General features: G+C 44.1%; 1 protein-coding gene across 1 annotated transcript in view; it reads right to left on the reverse strand.

Annotated features, from left to right (window-relative positions):
• CACNA1E (calcium voltage-gated channel subunit alpha1 E) overlaps positions 1-21,725 on the reverse strand; it is a 296,790-nt gene that overhangs the window by 81,107 nt on the left and 193,958 nt on the right. Inside the window, exon 8 of the mRNA XM_033853854.2 lies at positions 3,559-3,674. Within this exon, the coding sequence (XP_033709745.1) occupies positions 3,559-3,674 (116 nt within the window). The remainder of the gene's footprint in view (positions 1-3,558; positions 3,675-21,725) is intronic.

A 21,725-nucleotide genomic window follows, 5' to 3' on the forward strand; every position in this document is an offset into this window, starting at 1 on the left:
CCCACCTCGCAGGAGGGGAGAGGGTCTTGAGACTATTCAATTACCAATGGTCAATGATTTAATCAATCACGTCTACGTAAAACCTCCATAAAAACTCTACACGACGGGGCCCAGGGTGCTTATGGGTTGGTGAGCATATCAGGGTACTGGGAGGGTTAAGTGCCTGGAGAGGGCATGTGGGATCTGCATGCCCCCCAAACGCCACCCTCATACCTTACCCCGTGTATCTCTTCCATTTGGCTGTTACTGACTTGTATCCTTCATAATAAACTGGTGGTAGTTTTTCCTGAGTTCTGTAAGTCATTCTAACTAATTATCAAACTTGGAGCCCTCTGAAATTCTAGTCAGCCGGGAAGAGGTGCAGGTCACCTGGGGACCCCACCGTGGCTGGTGTGTAAAGCAGAGGCAGGCTTGTGGGACGGAGCCTTTCACCTGCGGTGTCTGCACTAACTTCACGTCAGAATTGAGTTGAATTGTTGGACACCCCAACTGGTGTCAGAGAGTGGAAGGCCTGGTCGGCATTGGGACGATGTATTTGGTTGCTGGCGTTTGGAAAACAACCACTCAGTCCCCTGGACGCCCCTCTTGGCCTCCCCAGGAGCAGCCTGTACTCCGCAGCGGCGTCATCATCGGCAGGATACTATTTTCTGCTAAGACTTATCAGAATATGCCTCACTGACATCCCTCCAAACTTATCAACAAAACAGCCCTTCTGTCCCGTGTGTGCTGGGATTCTGAGCCCAACGATTGGGAGTGGTGTGGATGAGTTCTGATCCCTGCCCCCGTCTCAGCCACAGGCGAGGGAGCTGGAGACCCCAGCAATCATTCCCTAAGATCCCAGCTGCTGGGGAAACGCTTGCAGCAGGGTCTATGAAGCAATGCTTTAATTTAAGCACTTCTAACAAGTAAAAGGACAGGCATAAGAGGGTAAAGTTATTACCATAATTCCACCTGCATAGAAAACTGAGAGCATATAATGTATTTCCCAGGGAGGGGAACATTTTGAGGCTCGGAGGGTACCATGCAGGATGGCCATTATAAAGTCATAACATTTAGCTTTCGTTTTTAAGTACAGCCCTCCGGCAAAACTAAGTTGACAGGTTAAGTGTTATTGGTGGGCTGCTCCTTGATGAGGACAAAGAGGGTTTTAAAGTCATTAATAGCACTTGCTTTTGGAGGGCATCCTTTTAAAATTAGGTACTTGTTAAAATACCTCATAGCAACATGAACGACCTCAGCCAGAGAGTCTTTTTCGTTCTGTGCGGTGTCGGGGCTTTGGGATCAGCAGATCCGAGGACCCCCAAGGCAGATGGAGGGTGTATGGTGCTGCTGAGTACCTCTGGGAAGCGCTCGAGGGCTCTGGATGGGCTGGAACGGCCCTCCCATCCCCCCCCACGCCTCTTGCCAAGTTCGCTTTCGAACTTGAGCATGTCTTTCCAGGCAAATGTAACCCATATGTCTCTGAATCACTCACGCTCCACTTGTAAAGGGAAGGGCCAGGAAGCACAATTTGACGTCGCGGTGCGTCTTTTTTTGCTGAGAAGGAGAGTGCTGGCTTTGCCAACTGGAAGAAAGTGGAGCCTTGGGATTCTGCATGCGACTGAAAAGCAGAGCCGCAAAGAGCGGCATACCGGGCTGCCTGACCCCGAGCAGGGCCGTGGCAAGGGCAGGGAGGGTTGTCTTCCAGCTCTGCTGCCAGCCTACTCGCTAGGGTGGTCTGTCAGACGGCTCCCCTGCCCAGGAAGCCAAGGGCAGTTGGGAACTTCAAGCTGCCGGCCTGGCCTGGAGGCAAATCTGCTGAGATACTGTTCCAGGAAGAGGGAGGGGAGATTCACATTAACCTCCACACTAGAGCCTCAGAGGAGAAAGGGCAAAATGGAAGTACAGTCGCCACTCTCATGGCTCCTGCTTCCAGAAGCAGCAAGTCCCAAATGAGACGTGGCTTTTATCTGGCTTTGACGTGGCACCTTCCACCACACATGCCCTCTCACCCCTGAAAGATAATCCAAAGTTGACTCCTGAACTGAGAGAGCTTTTGTGTGCTGTGATCTGAATAAGCGTCATAGCATCATTCCAAAGCTTAGAGAAGAATAAGGGTCAGGCACCTAAGTATCCAATCCTAGTCCAAATTTTTCCAGAGAGACCTCTTTGTTCTCTGCTTTCTACCAGGAATACAGCAAAGATGCTGACTATCATGTGTATTTTTTTTTAATTAAAAAACAGTTTACTCTTTTGCTCGGGATGATATACAACACCAATGCAACGCAACCTTTAAAATAATACGGAAATCAAATACATCCTTTTTACTGACAGGTGTGGGGTGATCGATGTCCCTCATAAGCAGCAGAGCCACAGTCAAACTTGCATCCGGGGGCTCTGTGGGTTAATGAAATCGGGATAAACCTGGACCTATCCTCGGGGCTGGGCAAGAATTTTTCCCGAGGCTGAGCCACAGAATGAGGAGCTGATGACAGTGCAGGGACAGCCTCACAATCAGTCTCCCTGCTTCTGGCCTTGTCCTCCTACTGTCTGTTCTCAGGGCAGCAACCAAGTACTCCTTTAAAATCTTAAACAGAGCATGTCCCTTCTCTGCTCAAGACCCTCCTGTGCTTCTTGCCTCATTCACCGGAAAGTCCCAAATTTTACAGTGGCCCGTAAAGGTCATACACAATCTACTGCCTCTGCTCCCACCAGAGCTGCCCTCATCCTTACTCTCGACACCTTCCCCTGCTCACACCTCCTGCTATTCCTGGAGGGCTCCTGGCCCCTCCCACATTAGAGCCTGGGCACTGGGGTCTTCTTCCCTCAGAGCTCCCAGTGGCTCACGCCCTCATCTCTTCCGAATCTCTCCTCACACGGGTCTACCCTGACCCTCTATTTAAGACTGCAACCTACCCTAAACCCCTAACCCTACCTTGATCTGTTTTCACTGTACTTATCACCTTATCAAAAGTAATTATTTTGTTCATCGCTGCCTTCCCCAGCTACAGGGTGATGAGCTCCACAAGAGCAGAGCTCTGGGGGAATTCTCCGGCAGTCCAGTGGTTAGGACTCAGCACTTTCACTGCGGTGGGTGGGGGGGCCGGGTTCAATCCCTGGTTGGGGAACTAAGATCCTGAAAGCCGCGTGATATGGTCCAAAAACAACAAAAAGGTAGAACTCTGGCTCATTGCTGTATCCTAAGTGCCTAGAACAGGACTTGGCACAAAGTAAGCTCTCAATAAATATTTGTGGAATGAACAGACTGTTAGTAGTAGTAGTAACAGTAGTAGTGTAGAATGTCATCAGCCCAAACTCATGGGTTATGTTACCTTTTACTCAGTTCACCTTGCTAAAATGCCTGCCTCGTGAAAGGCGTTTGGCTGAAGAACTGGGACAGACTCCAGAGGGAGAAAAAGGGACCAGCGGGGAATCCAAAAAGCCAACAAGTCATCTCGAGCTTCTCTCTGCTCTGGTCTAGGCTGCCCCTTTGAATGCAAGTATTGGGAGTGGGAACTGGGGCAGGTCCCTGATGTCTGGGCAGCCCATCGCCAACCTCCTCCAGCCCCCAGGCCTTACCTGCTTTGTCTATCCACGCGCGGTACCCATTCAGCTCACGCTCGATCTGCTGCTGGCGCCGCAGTTTCATGAAAGCTCTCCGGTTCTCCACTCTCTCTCGCTCTTTGGCAAATTCCCTGTGGACAAAGCAGATAAGATTCACTAGGTTTGGGCAGTGCCATGACTAAAAGAAAGGGTGAAACAAGCAGGAGGGAGAGCATGTTTGAACAGGCACTGTGTATACCCCATTTCCTTTGTCCCAGGCTGCAACGGGGATCTCCTTAAAAGGTTGCACAGAAATGCACTTCGTTCAGCCTCCTGCAGGAAGCCTTCGCAGATCAGTTTCATTCCAGTCAGCACTAATGCTCTCTGCTTGCTCTATTTTGAAAGGTATTGACTTAGTAACGTGACCAGCTAGCTTCCAGAATGCTACGTTATGTCTCTCCGGCTACAACGGAAGCCCTTCACCCTCTGAGGGGCCCAGCTACCCCTTCTGCTCTTAATAACAACAGTGACTAATGTACATTGACTGATGATTACATGCCAGCCTATATGAAGTTTTTCATACCCATTAACTCATTTAATCCTCAAAATCACCCTATGAGGTAAGCACTATTAAAATTCCTATTTAACAGATGGGGAAATCAAGGTTTAGGGGAGAGAGGTCACTTGCTGGGATCTGAACTCTACCCATAATGCTGTGCTTCCCCTGGTGGCCTGTACCCTGTGGTGATCAGTATGGGCTGCCATGGAAGACCACGACTCTGAGGCCTAGAAGGGCTGAAATGCTGTTTGAAGATGGCTGGTCGAGATTAAACAAGAAAGCTAAGGACACAGGAAGGGCACATGGCTCCAGTAGAAAGACAGTAGGAAGATGGGGTGGTGTGGAGGGGAAAATGAGACAGCATGAGGGTCAGAGATAAGACAGAGCCCACTAACAGACACAGGGGACCAGAGCCACTCTGGGCAAGATGATTAAAAAAAACAAAACCAAAACAAAACAAAAACGAAAGCTCCATGGGAAAAAGAAGACAGAAGAGGAACGAGGGTTCCCTGGCAGAGAGGAAGATGATCAGATTCAATGAGTGAACAAATGGGGATCGAGAAATATTCATTTGCTAACAGGCCCCTCCAGATACCACCTCTGCACCAATGCCCGTCTCATCACCAAACACCCTTCCAGCCGGAACACCCCTTGCTAGCGTAGTGCCTCCCAGCCACGGCTCACGCACTCTCCTACTGCCCTGGAAGCTGTTGCACTTATTCAAGGTGTTCCCCGTCCATAAAGAGCAACAGCCTGAAGATAAGAGAGTCGAGCACCCACCATGGGTCCTGCCACCTACCCCCTCATGTCCAGGGAGGAGAAAATGAGCCAGGGGCTGAGGGACGTGCCCCAGCCCCGGTGCAGGGAAAGGAGAGGTGCCAGTCTACCGTGAGGCAGAGGGATATACCGGTTTGGGTCTCATACAGCCCCTCCTTCCAAGATAGAGAGGGATTCCTCGGGCACAGACACCTTACAATGGTCACAATCAGGCTAAGGGCATGGGGACAAGGCACATGGGCAGGGGAAGTTCTCCTGGGCTTGGCTTCAAGCTCGGTGGGTTCTCCTAAGGCTGCTGTGGGGGAAGGAAGAGTTGAGCAGGGCCAGCGAGAGTCAGGGTAACAGAACTTAAGCCCTGGGACACCTCCTTTTCTCACCTGCCCCTCTGGATTTCAGCAATTAGAAAGTAACGAACAGCTAGCTTGGTTCATGGCGTCACCATCTACCAAAGTTCCTACCTTTGGTTCTTTGCCTTCTTTCTATCCTTCCTGTCTGACGAATGCTATTGTTCTGTTGGTTCTATCTTCGGAATAGCACTTGGACCCAGCCTCCCTCTGCATCCTTACTGCCTCTTGGTCCTCATCCTTTCCTGCCTGGACAACTGCAATAGCACCGACTTGGTCTCTCAACCACCTATCTCCCTTCCCTTCATTTCATCTATTTCACAGTTACTCCAGTTATCTTTCTAAAACGTGCACTGGATTTTGCCACTTCCAAACTGAAAATAATAACCCCAGGGAGTGACATTTATGGAGCACTTTCTAATTTCCAAGCACCTGCATCCATTTTGTGCATTTAATCTTTACAACCAAAATGAGAAGGAGGTAGACATGTATTTTCAGCCTCGATGTAAAAGTGAAACAACTTGCTCAGGTTCAGGTAAGAGATGGAGCCAGGTTTGGAACCCAGGCCTGTCTGCTCGAAGAGCCCAGGCTCCCCGCATATCTGCCGGCCCAGTGGCATATTTCTATGCTGCTTTCTTTATCTTTTCATACGTATGTGTCTTCATTTTCCAACTATGCTCTAGGGAAATCCAAGAGGGTTTTGCAGGAGGTAATGTTTTGAGCAAGACATTGAACAAGGAGAATTTAAGCAGGCTATGAGCAGGGGAACACAGTAATCTTTCTTTTAGCATCTGCATTATTACCAACATCTCCATTTTCCAGCTCAGAAAACTGAATCTTGGTGGTGGGATGAATTGGGAGGTTGGGATTGACATAAATACACTAATATGTATAAAACAGATAACTAATAAGAACCTGCTATATAAAAAATAAATAAAATAACATTCAAAAATTCAAAAAAAAAAACAAACCCCACAACTGAATCTAAGGGGAGTTAAGTGGCCGGCCACTAAGAGGAACCACGACCCTCAGATCTTCTAAATTCCCTCTTCTCTCTACTCTATCCTCCCCTCCTCCACAGTCTCCTCCAACAGCTGCTAAACACCTAACAGACCCTTCAAAGGCCTTCACAGCTGGATCTGAACCTTTCATTCAAACCTCACCTCCCATCAATCTGATCTATCTCTTGCCTACTTGCAGCCCATCACGGCCATGCTTGAAACACAGCACACTTTCCACAGTTCCTGAAAAAGCAGTGAGGGATCTCAAGGTTTAATTCACACTGCCCAGAATCTGTTCTTACCTTTTGCCTGAGTCTCTCTTTTTTTTTTTTTAAACATCTTTATTGGAGTATAATTGCTTTACAATGGTGTGTTAGTTTCTGCTTTATAACAAAGTGAATCAGTTATACATATACATATGTTCCCATATCTCTTCCCTCTTGCGTCTCCCTCCCTCCCACCCTCCCTATCCCACCCCTCTAGGTGGTCACAAACCACCGAGCTGATCTCCTTCTTCAAGGCCAGGTTGAAATGTCACCTCTAATGTTTAGCTTTCCCCTCCCCCTTCCCTTGCCCCCAGTCTTCTGGCCTCCTTTCTACCTTATCTCTATCTCTTCACAGCTCATGTTACAGCCAGACCTCTATTGTGGTGAGTTGTACATGTGACTGTCTCTCTCCCTCTATGTGAGCTTTTTGAAAACATTTTGTCTTACTCAACTTTGCATCTTCCAGGACTAGACTAGGTCTGGCGTATAGTACTTATTCAACAGATTATTTTATTAAAGATACCCAGGCTGACTTGAGGAGCACACTGATAGCTCTGACCTGATTCCCAAAGGCTTAAATGAGGGGGCGCAGCATCTCTGCACTGACCCAAATGGAGCCAGGTGAACTAGCGGGAATTTAGCAGTTGCCAGGTAACTCCTGGACACTGCCACCACTATTTTTCTTTGTTTGACTCCACTAAAATCTCTGTAGCATTCGTCTATGAAGTATGCAGTGTGGTACCTCTATCTGACCCCCAGGATGACCGCGTGGCTCGATTTCCGGTGGGATAGCCCAAGACACCGCAGCCTAACCTCCCCGTATATTTGGAAGTTTCCTGGCTCCAGTCTCACCAGCTGGCTTCCCTGCTCTCCTCTGCCACTGCAGGCCCCCATTTCCTCCCACCCTCCCACCTGGCATCTTACAGGCCCAGAGCCCAACAAATCTGGCTTGGTCTTTTTAAGAAGCCTCTTGGCTAAAAGAAATAGAGTATGCACCAACGGGGCTACTTCCTGAGCAGCTCCCACGTGTCAGTGGGGGGAAGAAGGGCTGTGTTTGGGGTTCTTCTGTACTATGTTTATCATTTGGCCTTCTGTGTTTTTTTTTTTTTTTCATCTTTGCTCTTATTTATTTTACAAAAACTGGATCATAGCATACTGTCTATAGCACGTGGCCTTCTGTGTTTTGTTTTGCTTTGTTTTGTTTGTCAGCTGGGAGCCTAGGGCAGAGAGTCTGGCACCAGTGTCTTTCACGACACTTCTTAACCCCCTCCCTTGACATCACAGTGTGCCCACGGCTTTTCTCTAACTAATCTGAAGGTTCCATGAGGCCAAGTAGAGGCTGAATCATATCACATTCTATCAAGGACCAATGAAGTTTAATCCACAGCCTAGTATTATAGCAGATTCCATAGATGATAAATAAGATATTAAGCTTTTTAAGCCACATTTGTAAGATTTTTATTTTCTAAATCACTTTCATGTAAATTATTTCATTTAGATTTGCAAAAACCCTGGGAGGTTCAGAAAGGTTACTTCTCCAAAATGACCAAATTATCAGGAGGCAGAGCCAGAATTCAAATGAATGCCTTTTGATTCCAGATGAAGTGCTGTTTCTACGAGGCCTGAGCTGTCTTCCATGTTATGTAGCAGTCAACATTTAAAATCCACAAGAGGGATTTATTTTTCAGCCAAAGGTTGAGGAAAGTAAGGACATAAAAACAGTTTTGTGTTTTTTCTAAAAGGACTATCTTCTTAATTGAGAGAGCAGCGTAAAAATCCATTGCTCTGTGTTGGGTTAATAAGGACCTAGTATCAATGCTACTAATTTGTAGCATTAGTCAAGCTAGTGATGTGTTGCTTGATTTTGTGTCTATATCACAGTCACCATTTATTTATACACATATTTCATTCTGGAGAACACAGGGACAAACAGGATTCAGCTCTATTACTTGCCAAAAATAAGTGATTATTCTAACCTTAGATTCAACATGTCTGCCAGTCTCGTGAGTATATATGTAGCCAGACGGAAGAAAGGGAAATGTGTTCCTCCCACTGGCCCCTCTCTTCCCTGAGGACCTGAGTACTCTCTCCTCTTCATAGAGGATTATCCTGGGGTTATTCAGATGATGATGCTTTTGCAAAGATAAAACATATGGCCGTTGCCTTACTTAGCCATCTCGATGACCACCGCCAAACTTCTTAATGAAAGGTGCCTCAAGGAGTGGCCCTATGGATATCTCAATTTATCCAGTTTCCTTGGATCAAGCAACAGGAAGTTCAAAGGAGAAAAGTCTGGCTTACATTAGAAGAGTGCTCATGTCCTCTAAGAGCACTTAGTATTAGCCTGTGGCTCAAGGTAAGAGGATGGGTAGTCAGTTCCCTTTCATTTCCTCCATGCAGTGTTTCCACACCCCTAGATGTAACAGAACTCAAGCTGAGATGTATCTAGACACTCAGGAAAACAAAAATAAATCCCCATGTGATGTGGCATAAATACCACCAAGTCAATTCTCAGAGCTAGGTACCCAGGTAACCTTTGCTTTTAATAAACTGGGCAGTAAACCTCTCTGTCTCAGTTTCCTCTTCAGCTAGTGTTGCCATTAGAAAGACACGAAACCCCCCTACTCATAACCAGAGCAGGAATAAATCTGTTTTAGTCTGGAAGTCCTGAGTGGATTCTTGTAAGAGATTGTAAAATGATAAAAATTCAATGAAATGGCAACCTATGGAATGAAAAGGCAGCCTATGGAAAGGAAGAAAATATCTGCAAATCATGTATCTGATAAGAGGTTAATATCCAAAATATATAAAGAACTCACACAACTCAATAGCAAAAAAAGAAAAAAAATACCATTATAAAATAGGCAGAGGAACTAAATAGACATTTTTCCAAAGAAGACAAACAAATGACCAACAGATACATGAAAAGGTGCTCAACATCACTAATCATCAAGGAAATGCAAATCAAACCACAGTGAGATATCACTTCACATGTATTAGAAAAGCTCTTGTCAAAAAGACGAGATAACTGTCAGAATGTGGAGAAAAGGGAACCTTTTTGCACTGTTGGCGGGAGTATAAACTGGTGCAGCCACTATGGAAAACAGTATGAAGGTTCCTCAAAAAATTAAAAACAGAATTACGATATGGTCTAGCAATCCCGCTTCTGGGTATGTATTCCAAGGAATTGAAATTACTCTCTCAAAGACATTATACACTCCCATGTTCACTGCAGCATTATTTACAATAGCCAAGACATGGAAACAACCTAAGTACCCATCAAGAGATGAACGGGGGCTTCCCTGGTGGCGCAGTGGTTGAGAGTCCGCCTGCCGATGCAGGGGACACAGGTTCGTGTCCCGGTCTGGGAGGATCCCACATGCTGCAGAGCAGCTGGGCCGGTGAGCTATGGCCACTGAGCCTGCGCGTCTGGAGCCTGTGCTCCGCAACGGGAGAGGCCACAACAGTGAGAGGCCCGCGTACCGCCAAAAAAAAAAAAAAAAAAGAGAGATGAACGGATAAAAAATGTGGTGTGGAATATTATTTGGCTATAATAAAGATGGAAATCCTGTCATTTGGGACAATATGGATTAATGAAGGCATTATGCTAAGTAAAATATGTCAGAGAAGGCCAAGTACTGTATGACCTCACTTATTTGTGGAATTTTAGAAAAACTGAACTCATAGAAACAACATTTTGGTGGTGGTCAGGGGGTGAGGGAAATGGGTGAAGGTGGTCAATAGGTACATACTTCCAGTTATAAGTAAGCTCTGGAGATGTAATGCATAGCATAGTGGCGGTAGTTAACAATATTGTGCTGTGTATTTTGAAGTTGCTGAGAGAGAAGATCTTCAAAGTTCTCATCACAAGAAAAAAAATGTAACTATGTGCGGTGACGGATGTTAACCTACTGTGGTGATCATCTCACAATACATACAAATATTGAACTAACACAACTTAAACTAATACAATGTTATCTGTCAATTATATCTCAATAAAACTGGGGGGAAAATCCATTGCATTTCATTCAAATATTTCTTACTCAATTCTGTTATCCATAATTTTTGGCTGTCTTTTTTTTTTTTTTCCTGGGAGGAGAAATGGCAGTTCCCCTCAAAACACAGCTGTCACAGAGATGGAAGGATGATGACGTGGAGATGAGCACAGCTGAGCCTCTATTCTGGTTGTCTCATGTGTATGCAAGGTTTGGGATTTTAAACTTCAGTTACCAGAACGAAGGAGGCTGATCTATCTCCCCATACTGCACAGTTACGTACAATTTTCTTCTTACGTCTGACTTAGTGAATTTACATTTGTGACTGCTTTTGTTTTTTAGCAGTTTACATGAGAGGCATAATTTGTACAAATCAACTATTCATACATAACCAGTTCCATATTATTCACAATTAGATAAAGTGCAAGAATGATGTAGATAACCTCAGACAAGGTACAACATCCGTGTGCGCTTATCATGTTTGACTGGGGGGCGGGTGGTGGGGAGGAGGTAGAGTTGTCTTTCAAGTCATATTTAGGTTAATGTTAAAATTAATTTCTATTTTATGAACTTCTGAACCAATAAAGGAGCCACAGGTAATTCACAAAGCAGCTCATCTGTATATTGATAAATAAGTGATTGGCTTTGGTCCATAGGGTGATGGGAGGGGCTTTGAACACTCACGTTGCTGGAATTTATTATGAGATGACTAACTGCTGGGGGTTAGGAGTGAGGTTCGCTGAAGCCTTGCTCCAATTGGAAATTCCTGCCCATGTTATGTCACCTCAGGATCACAGGGCACCTGAACAGGTATCTCTGTATTTACCTAGTGGCGAAGATGTGCCGGTAGGTCTGCTGTGACAAGAAATGGGAATAAAGACACAGACCTACTACAGAACGGACTTGAGGATATGGGGAGGGGTAAGGGTAAGCTGGGACAAAGTGAGAGAGTGGCATGGACATATATACACTACCAAACGTAAAATAGATAGCTAGTGGGAAGCAGCCGCATAGCACAGGGAGATCAGCTCGGTGCTTTGTGACCACCTAGAGGAGTGGGATAGGGAGGGAGGGAGGGAGGGAGGGAGACGCAAGAGGGAGGAGATATGGGGATATATGTATATGCATAGCTGATGCACTTTGTCATAAAGCAGAAACTAACACACCATTGTAAAGCAATTATACTCCAATAAAGATGTTAAATAAAAAAACAAACCACTCTGTAGGAGGATTAGATGGCTCCCAGTTTGGGCTTCTAGCTCCAGACCCCTCCTCCTGGTTCAGTCACACAGGCAGCTTTGTTTACGGATACGGAGGCCCTCGCTGTTGTCATGGCAACCAAAAGGAAGACAAAGCCCGCCAGGAGGGGCTGGCCCCTGTGACTCAAAGACCTGTTTACCCACACTCCTGTACGCACTTGTACACTTCATCACACACACACTGGCACAAAGGCACACATGGTCACACTGGCACGCAGAAGCATATGTGGACAGACTGCCAAGCTCACAAATGGCCACGTGGTCATATTTCTATTAATCTTCAAAGCCCATATTTCCAAAGTGCTTCACCGCCCCCGTGGAACCTTGCCAGTCTTCCTGTAACACGTTTGCTTTAGGAAAGAGCAATTTGGGTTACACATCAAAAAAAACAACCCCTTTGACCCTAACTGTTCTAAAACTAACAAAGAAATTGGGGGAGGTCAGAGAGGCAATTGTGTGTTGGCAGCGTTTTCATTTCGATTTCACTGGAGAATGGCATGGGTGTGGTGGGGTGGAAGGGGGTTGTAAAACAGTCTTTCAGTGTACTAGGAGCCTGGGGAACATTTTCTCCTATTTTTCAGAGGAGCAAACACAGCCCCGAGAAGGTAAATACCTTACCGAAGGTCACACGGTTCAGCTGTATTACAGTTATTTACACCTTATCCCTTGATTTGTTCCAGAAAGGATTTAAGGAGACTTAGGTTGTCAATAAATAAAGGCCAAAACAGCACGCAGTCCTCTAAATGCCATCCAGTGTTGACTCTAACAAGCAGAATGGATGGGCATAGAGGAGGGTGAGGGATGCGTTAACTCGGGCACTGCATCATACCATGTCGTTTCTCCTTAGAGATCAGGGGCTCCAGTGAGCAAAAGTCCTTCCCTAAAGCAGTGAAGGCAAATAAATGGCCTTACACAGAGTACTATAGCCCACCCTCACTCCTCCACGCTGTACCCACAGCAATGAAAGAAAGGCCACGAGTCTCACAGGCCAGAATATCAGGTGGGAAGGACCTCACAGACCACTTCCCCAAGTGTCGCCTTTTACATGCTAGGAAACTAAGGCACAGAGAGATCAGAGGGCTTGCTGGCCCGAGGCTGACAGGGTGCTCGGAGGCTGACCTGGAGCACCACTTCGATCTCCAGGTTCCAAAGCCAGTGCCGTTCCACATCTTCATGATATTTCAGTCATGAGACCTCAAAGAGGCAGATTCTTTTAGGATCTTGGGAAATTTGCTCGGTCTTTTTTTTTTTTTTCCTTTTTCTTCTTGACATTGAGATCTCTTTTATTTGTTTGTTTGAGCAGATGCAAAGGAAGGCCTGGCAACTAACATAAAGGACATAATGAAGGAACTATGTTTCCTGTTTTGCTTTTTAACCTTGAAGTTGGTATAATCCTGACTGTTATAGCATAATGATTAAAAGTTCTGAAATGTGACCGAACTGGGTTTAAATCACGGCTCTGTCAGGGACCTGGGGCAAGTTCTTAACCTCTCTGAGTCTCAGTTTCCTCGTTTGTAAAGTAGGAATAAACACTGTACCTCTCTCAAAGCGTTGTGAGGATTAAATTAAATAATAGATGGAAAGTGCAAAGTATAGTATCCAGCACAGAACAGGTATTCCAAGTGCCTATTTTAAGAACTGCTGACATTCCTAAGAATGTATCATAATACACACAAACTACTATCAGGGTCCTTATCTATCTATCTATCTATCTATCTACTTATTCTGCTTCCAAAATATAATTTATTGAGTGCCTACTACATGGTTGGCATTGCTTTAGCACATGGGGATACAGCAGCAAACATAAAAGTAATAATCCCTGGCCTCATGGAGCTTACATTCCAGTAGAGGAGACAGGCAACAATAACAAAGATAAGTACAAATATAAAGGATGTTATATACTGATAAGTGCTGAGGGGAAAACAAAGCATGAAGAGGAATAGTAAGTATGGGGGTAGGGTCTGGGGTTTGGGGTAGAGTGGCTGGGAAAGGCCTCGCTGAGAAGACTTGAGAAATGACAGAAGAAGAGTGAGACAGTGAGCCATGCAGACTTCTGAGGAAGAGCATTCCAGAAGAGGCAACAGCCAGGGCAAAGCTGTGGGGCAGGAACATCCTGGAGGAGCTTCCGAAGACCTGAAAGGAGCCAGTGTGGCTGCGCTGGACGGAATAAATAGAAAATGAATGAGATGAAGTCTGAGTGCGTAACAGGCCACATGGAGGTGGGAGGCTAGACCAGGTAGACCGTGGATAATAACCTGACTTTCACTTGGTGTGATCTGGAAACCATGGGGTGGGGGTGGGGGGTTTGCAGCAGAGAACTCATGTGACCTGATTAAAGTTTTCAAAGAATGTCTCTGATTGCCCTGTTGAGAACAGACTGACGAGGGCTAAAGGTGGAAGCAAGGAGACCTCCCAGGTTATTTCCAAATCATGACTGCCTTGGCCAGAGTGGGAGGAGTGGGGACACTGAGAAATAGCGGGATTCTGGGTATATTGTGAGGTAGAGCTAGGAAGACTTGCTGACACATTGAATGTGGAATATAAGAGAGACATGAGTCAAAGATGACCCTCAAGGTTTTTTAGCTTGAGCAACTAGAAGGATGGAGTTCAAATAACTGAGATGGAGAAGAGCAGTTTCTGGGGGGCAGACCAGGAGTTGAGCTGTGTATCAAGTCAGCTGGATATCCTGGGCCCAACAGCACCAATTCTCTGTTATCCACAGGAGATCAGCCAGCTGCTTCAAAACTCATCTGCTGTGACTGAAACAGCCATCCTAGACTCCTTCCACACCCTGCTTTCTCCTCCACTGCCCACAGGTGCTAGAAAGATGTTAACTGATTTTTCAGCAAGATATTATCGAGAAATTGTTTTAGCTATTGCTGCAAATACAATTCAAAACAAAACCCCGCAAACATTCTTGATGTTGCACGATTTCACTCTAACTAGCTTTATCATTTCCTTCTATCATCAGAGATGACCATGGAGTAGCAGGTACGAAGAACACAGTGAAAAGTTTTGAGTTCTCACAAGCTTGTCCTTACAACTTTTCAGGAAGGGAACTAAGGGACCCTCATACTTTTACCCCCATTCTTCTGAAATTCTTTCCAAAGTCTACTTTTCAAAATATACAAGCATGTCAAAATAACCATCTTTACTGTGTGTCTAATATAATCAATGACCACTACCTTTCTTTGTAAAAATGAAACCCCCTAGATTAAAAATTGTTGTAATAATAGAAACACATTTTTAACACATATTAAATGTGTTCTATGCCACAGGCATTGTTCTAACTGCTTTACTTCTATTATTTCATTCATCTCCACGACACTTTTAGGTATATACTATTCCTATCTTCGTTTCCAGATGTGAACATAGAAACATTGCCAGAATTTATGTTGAGGAATGTGTTCATTCTTCTTTAAAACTTGGGATACAGGCTAAATCAGTTCAACGTGACTCTTGGAGAGGCGCAGGGTTACAAGGCAGAATTCTGATCTCCCGACTCTGATGAACTCCCCCCCAGGCTGCACCCTCTCACTTTAGCACATAGGCACCATGGAGGCAGAAACCCAGGGGCACACATGTCGCTTTCTCCCTCTCTGTGCATATAACAGTGTGTGTTTCAGTCACAATATTTCAGTGAGTTCAAAGCCCTGCAGTGCAGGAAGAATAAGCCACGAGGGGAAGTAAGAGCGTTTCATATTCCTCCTTCTCCCCCATTTCCACCCCCCTGCAGCACTCTAATTACAGTATGAAAGAGGCATCTTGACAGAGAACAAATGGCTGTGTTCTTTTCGGAGACACTTTCTGCATTTCTCTGAGAAGCTGCCGCAATCAGTTCCCTCCCCGAAAGGTTCTGAGGCGCGTGAGGAGTGGGTGCGGCTGGGTTCAAGGGAGTGGCTGAGAGCTTATTACCAAGTTCAGCCATTATACACTGAACACTGTGTGGGCATTTGAATTTCCCAGAATCCTTTGTTCCACCTCCCCAGATCATTTAAACATTAAAGATGCCTCTCAGGAAGGTCAAATCTTCTTGGTTCAGCATCAAAGGATTCTTCTGTGATTCTTCTCAGCATCAAAGCCCTTTCTTCTGCTTTGGGATGGACAAGCAGAACCAAAAAGAAGGCCCAGAGCTGAGAGAACAGCAATGGTGAAGGGCAAGGAGAGGAGCAGACATCTAGAAGGAAAAGTTGGAGACTTGCTGTAGGCTAACACACCAAACGTGAGCTCGCCACACACACAGGCTGCCCAGGCCTCCCCACTCACTGCCCTTTTAGATGTTCCACGAGGGGCTAGACAGGAGTGTACAGGGTATATCAGAAAGCTCCTCAAACTGAGTTCCATTTCTCAGACGGAAAATCAAGGCTTAGAACAGCAGCTATACTTGCCCGAGTCTCACAGTCTATACTAAAAACAGCTGTACCTCAACCATTTCTGTTCATTGTAATTGTCCACTTGTTGGGGACCTTATTATGTTATAAACTCTCTGAGGGCAGGGACTGTGTCGAACTGTTCTCATTCAGCATTACACCCACGGTGCCAGCACAGATGGGCTGCTCAACGAACGTTTACTAAGTGAATGAAGGGCACCACACAGTAAGGGCAACCACCGGACACAGAGCAGGTTCGAATTTTGGAACAAGAGGCAAGAGCGGGTCCAGTGGAGTGAGTGGGGCCTGTGCCGTGTCTCAGTCCCAGGTCCTGGACGTGCAGGGTCAACAAGGGGTGGGAGGCACGTGTGGGTGTGTGACGCCAGCTTATTCTTTCAGGAGAAAGAAACTTCTTGTCTTAGGCTTTTCTGCTTTGCTTCTTCTCCATCTCCTTCCTTCTCCTGGACACATGGGAATGCCTTAGCATCCAGGCCTAGGTCTTCTCCTCTAGCCATTCTCCCTCCAGATGATCCTGTACAGGCCCACGGAATCAACCTCATCTCTATATTATCAAATCTATAGCTCCAGCCCCAACTCACCAATGAGCTCCAAACACGTTTATGCAACTGTCTACTTGTGATCGGCAACTGGGATGGCAAACAGGCATCCCAAACGTAACATGGCCAAAATCGAATTTTTGATTTCTCCCCCAAATCCCTCCTCCTCTAGACTGTCCCACCTCAGTAAAGCGTATCAGCCAACCTAGGAGTCACTTGCAATTCTTCCGTTCTTCTCACTGCAACCCCAATCCAATCCAATTCCTAGCCATCCAACTGCCTCTCTCCAACTCCACCGCTGTCCCCTGAGTCCAAGCTACTCTGCTCTCTTGCCTGGATGCTTCCTGCTTTCGGTAGCCTGAAGTAACCTCTCTAACTCACTTCTTGTTTCTACCCTTGCCCCAATCCCCCTATTTCCCTCATAGAAGAAAAATAAGGAGTGACTTTTAAAATAAGTCATGTTACCCTCCTGCTTAAGACTCTCCCCTGGCATCCCCCAGTTGTCTACGAGACCCTACATGAGTCTGACTCTTGTCTGTCTCCTTAACTTCAGGGAACCTTCCCTGATCACAGAACCAAAACTAGTAATCCCACTACCTGTCACACTCTATTACAACTACCTGTTTGATTTTATTAATAACATTTGTTGCTACAAGATTACCTTGTTCAACTATTTGGTTTTTTGTCTTCCCATAAGAATACCTTATGGGGAAAAAGGGGGTCTCTTCTGCCATGTTCACCATTATATCCTCAGTGCTCAGAACAGTGCCTGGTACTTAGAAGGAACTCAACAGATACTTGTTGAATGAATGAATAAAGGTAACAGAACATGCAGAATTATACATTCTTTTCTCTGGAGGTAAGTTACCAATTTGAGTCATGACCATTGCATATCCTATCTACTGGTAGTGTGATCAATTCCTCAACCTCCAAGAATTAATTCTCAACCAAATCTAAAACTAAAATCTGCCCCTTTTCTTAGAACATGAACTTTCAAAGCCGCTCCAAAGCTGGAAAGCATCGATCATGGCAGGAAATTCTTTAGTGTATTCTACTTAAATATTTTCTACTGCAGTTGAGACCTTATCCTTCTGCAGTCTCACTTAAGTTGACGGTTATCATCTTTTATTCAGAAATCTTTCCCAAGTTGAGGATATTTAATAAATCACCATCTTCATTAGTTTGTCTTACAGTTAAGCAGGGTTCTTTGTGAAAATGTAATTAATTATTACCTCACTGAAAATTTCAGTGTCTCTTAGAGACAAATGCTACAAAAGCAGGTAATGTACAAGCAAAGGTGTTCTCCTGAAAGGCTGGCATGTGGTGGACATTACTGTTTAGGACTATGTAGGCTATGCATTTTCCAACGAGGACTCTGTAGTAATACATATACAACCAAAGAAACAAGATGTTTTGAGAGATAATTAAACATGCGCTATAGTTTAAAAGAACTGTATCTAGACTCAGTACACCTAGCTTTGAATCACAGTCCATGGGAAAGTCATTCAAGCTCTCTGAGGCTTGATTTCCTAATAAATGGCACTGATAAAAACAACCTCACTCGGCTTCCCTGGTGGCGCAGTGGTTGGGAGTCCGCCTGCCGATGCAGGGGACACGGGTTCGTGCCTCGGTCCGGGAAGATCCCACATGCCGCGGAGAGGCTGGGCCCGTGAGCCATGGCCGCTGAGCCTGCACGTCCGGAGCCTGTGCTCCACAACGGGAGAGGCCACAACAGTGAGAGGCCCGCATACCACAAAAACAAAACAAAACAAAAAAAAAAACAACCTCACTGAGCTGTTGTGTCAATGGGCTCAAAAGAGCAAAGGTACCCATCATGGTGTGGAGCATAGTACATCTTAAATATACACAAGCTGAATTTGAATCTGAAGCCCCAAAGTAGCTAGTTCACTTAAAGTATAAAGCACTGTGAGTGGATGACTCTCGCTGTTCATATTTTATCACCTTGGGATATTAACTCAAAACAGGTATTTAGGTCAAGGATAATATAAATCAACACCAGAAAGGAAGGAATACCAGTGAAGTCAGAGAGGAGAAAAGTACATCTTTTGACAAAGTCTATGTTACGAAACATTAGTAAACTATTTAGCTACTTCTCAATTCTAACTGCTCACCTCATAGGTTTCTGGATAACTCTGCCACCTTCAGAAGAAACCACTCCTGCATCGGACTTTTTGATGAGAATTTCCTTTAGAGAAGACGTTCCAGAGTTTGGAACAATCTGGGTCATGTGTGCAAATGAATGCATTAGTTGGGGGCGGGGAGCTGCCAGCTTGGATCATAACCCTTCACCCTAGCATAGACTTCTAAGAACTTCCAAGCCCTTCCCTTACCAAAGTTTATCCTAATATATATATAGCCATCATAGATCTGCTCCTCACAGAGCAGTGGTACTCAAAGTGTGGTCCATGGACCAATGCCCATCTGTACATTGTTACTAGTTCATGATAAAACAAATTCAGAAATTAAAAGTGCTTAGTAACTTCTATAACAATTTGATAGATATTTTAAGTCAATCGAATTTAAGAATAAAATTGAGGGCTTATATTTATGTCTCTCTGTATTTTTATTTATTATGGTAATCCATTTTTGTGACAACTGCATTTCACAAAAGTATCAATACTCACTAGGCTGGGAATGTTAAAAAGTGATTTTTCACTATAGATAGTTGGAGAAGCACTGTCTGGAGCAAAACTAATGTTTTTTGTGGCTGGAAGATGTGGTATTGAGATCATAACACTAATTACCATTTATTTTGTGTTTATAACAGAAACTCTGCTAAATGTTTTATAAGCACTATATCATTTAATTTTCATAAAAACACAAGATACATGCTATCATCTCACTTTTAAAAAGAGGCCAAAGGATATTAAAAAACCTGTTTGAAGTCATAAAGTGAAGCAGTGATGGCACCAATATTCTTTTGACCACAAACAGCTCTAAGAGGCAGATGAGAAGCCAGGAGGCTAGTGCCACTTAATGGCCTTATGATTATATTGGTAGCATTTAGTCATATCTTTTCAGTGTATCTTTCTCTTCTTTCCTTTTTTGCCCCTCCTCCTCTGCTTTTTGTTTTTCTTCTTTTTCACTCTTTTCTTTTCTGTTTTCCCTTCTGTCTCTCATCCCTGAGGATGGACTCAGCCAAAAGGATAGAGCCTGAGGTCACAAAAACCCCTGAACTCCACTACAGGATGTCCCTGCCCTACCCTGCTCTGTGTGGTTGAGCGGTTGAAGCTGTAAGGAGGCATGAAGTTCACATTCTCATCCTGTGCAGAAAGTATTATCAAATGGTAGTTAAGAGAAACGAGTTCTCATTAAAAGCACCAATATCCAACAGCACAAATCACAGCCACGTCCTTTTGTAAGTTAAACCTGCTCTGCTAATAAACACTAATCATTTTTTCACATATCTTGCGTCCAAATATTACAATGAATTCTAAGTTTATGTTAAAATATTACTTATTTTCAAATCTTCATTCTTACCAGAAAATACACCTCATCTGAAAACACTACCTGTGAATACATGTGGCTGCACAGTCATGAAATGGTACCTGCACACAATGGGTCTATACATAACACGTGTATAGGCAGAGCCCCACTTATAGGAAGGCTCACACCTCAGAACATATACCATGCCGACATTATTTCCAGAGGTTAACCTACTGCTTTTCAGTCATGCGTCCTACCTGGGGAAGCAGTAAGTACAGGCTTTATGTCTGAAGGGGTAACTAGATAGGTTTTGACTGAACAATTTTGCTTAAGTGTGATGTAAGGTAGTCACTATCACGCCAGAACTGTATTTCCACCTCACGCTGCTCAGGAAACTGTTGTATCTCACAGGTAATCTGAAAAGTAAAACAACTAACTTCTAATTCTGGCAGACTCATGCACTAATGTTCTGAAATACATTTCACACAAAATATCCGGATGCTGGATAAATTACAACACGCATGCTAATTAATACATTCCTAAGCTTACAGGAAAGTAATAGAAATCTCTAAGGTTAAAAAGATAAAAATGATACGTATTATGCAAGTACTGTCCCCGGTCTCATCTTTTGTCAGATTTGTTCCTAGATGTCTGATTTTTTTTACTTTAAAATTCTTCATTCATCTTAATTCATTTCAGTTGAAACTGAAGTATTTTCAGTTGAAATTGAAGTACACTGCAAATATTATTAACCCAATTAAAATTTTGAATTTGACCTATGTCCTATGATCTTGCTAAATTTGCTTATTAGCTCTAGTAGTTTGTAGATTCTATTGTTAGATTTTCAAAACATGCAATCACATTGTCTGTGAAAAAATTACAGTTTTACTTCTTCCTTTCTGATCTATGTGTCCTTTATTTCTGTTTCCTACCTTTATTAAAATGGCTCGGATCTCCAGAACAATGTCGAACAGAAGTGGTGAAAGTGGAAGTTCTCGCCCATTTCCGGATCATAGGGAAAAAAGGGATTCATATTTCACCATTAAGTATGACATCAGCTGTAGCTTTTTAGATGCCCTTTGATCAGACTGAGAAAGTTCCCTTCTATCATTAGTTTACTGTGAGTTTTTAATCATAAAAGATTATTGGATTTTGTTATATTCTTTTTGGGCATCTACTGAGTTGTCACATGTACTTTTTCCCTTTAATACTGTTAATGTGGTATATCACACTGATTGATTCTCAAGTGCCAAGCCAACCCTGAACTCATGGATTAAACAACATTATCCTTTATAGTTTGCCAAATTTGACTGATAATATTTTGTTAAGGAATTTTGCATCTATGTTCATGATGAATATTATTCTGCAATCTTTCTTTCTAATTATATGTTTGCCAGGCTTAAGTACTGGGGTTATACTGTCTACATCAAATGAGTTGAGAAGTCTATCCTCCTCTATATTCGAAAGAGTTTGTGAAGGTTTGGTATTATGTTTGGTAGAACTAACTGATGAAGCCATGTGGACTGGAGTTTTCTTTGTGGGAAAATTCTAAATCAACAAATTTGATTTCTTTAATAGATATGGGTTTAATTAAATTTTCAATTTCTTGTATAAGTTTTGCCAATTTA

Source organism: Tursiops truncatus, chromosome 1 (genome assembly GCF_011762595.2).
Source record: "Tursiops truncatus isolate mTurTru1 chromosome 1, mTurTru1.mat.Y, whole genome shotgun sequence".
In the NCBI taxonomy this organism is placed as follows: Eukaryota; Metazoa; Chordata; class Mammalia; order Artiodactyla; family Delphinidae; genus Tursiops; species Tursiops truncatus.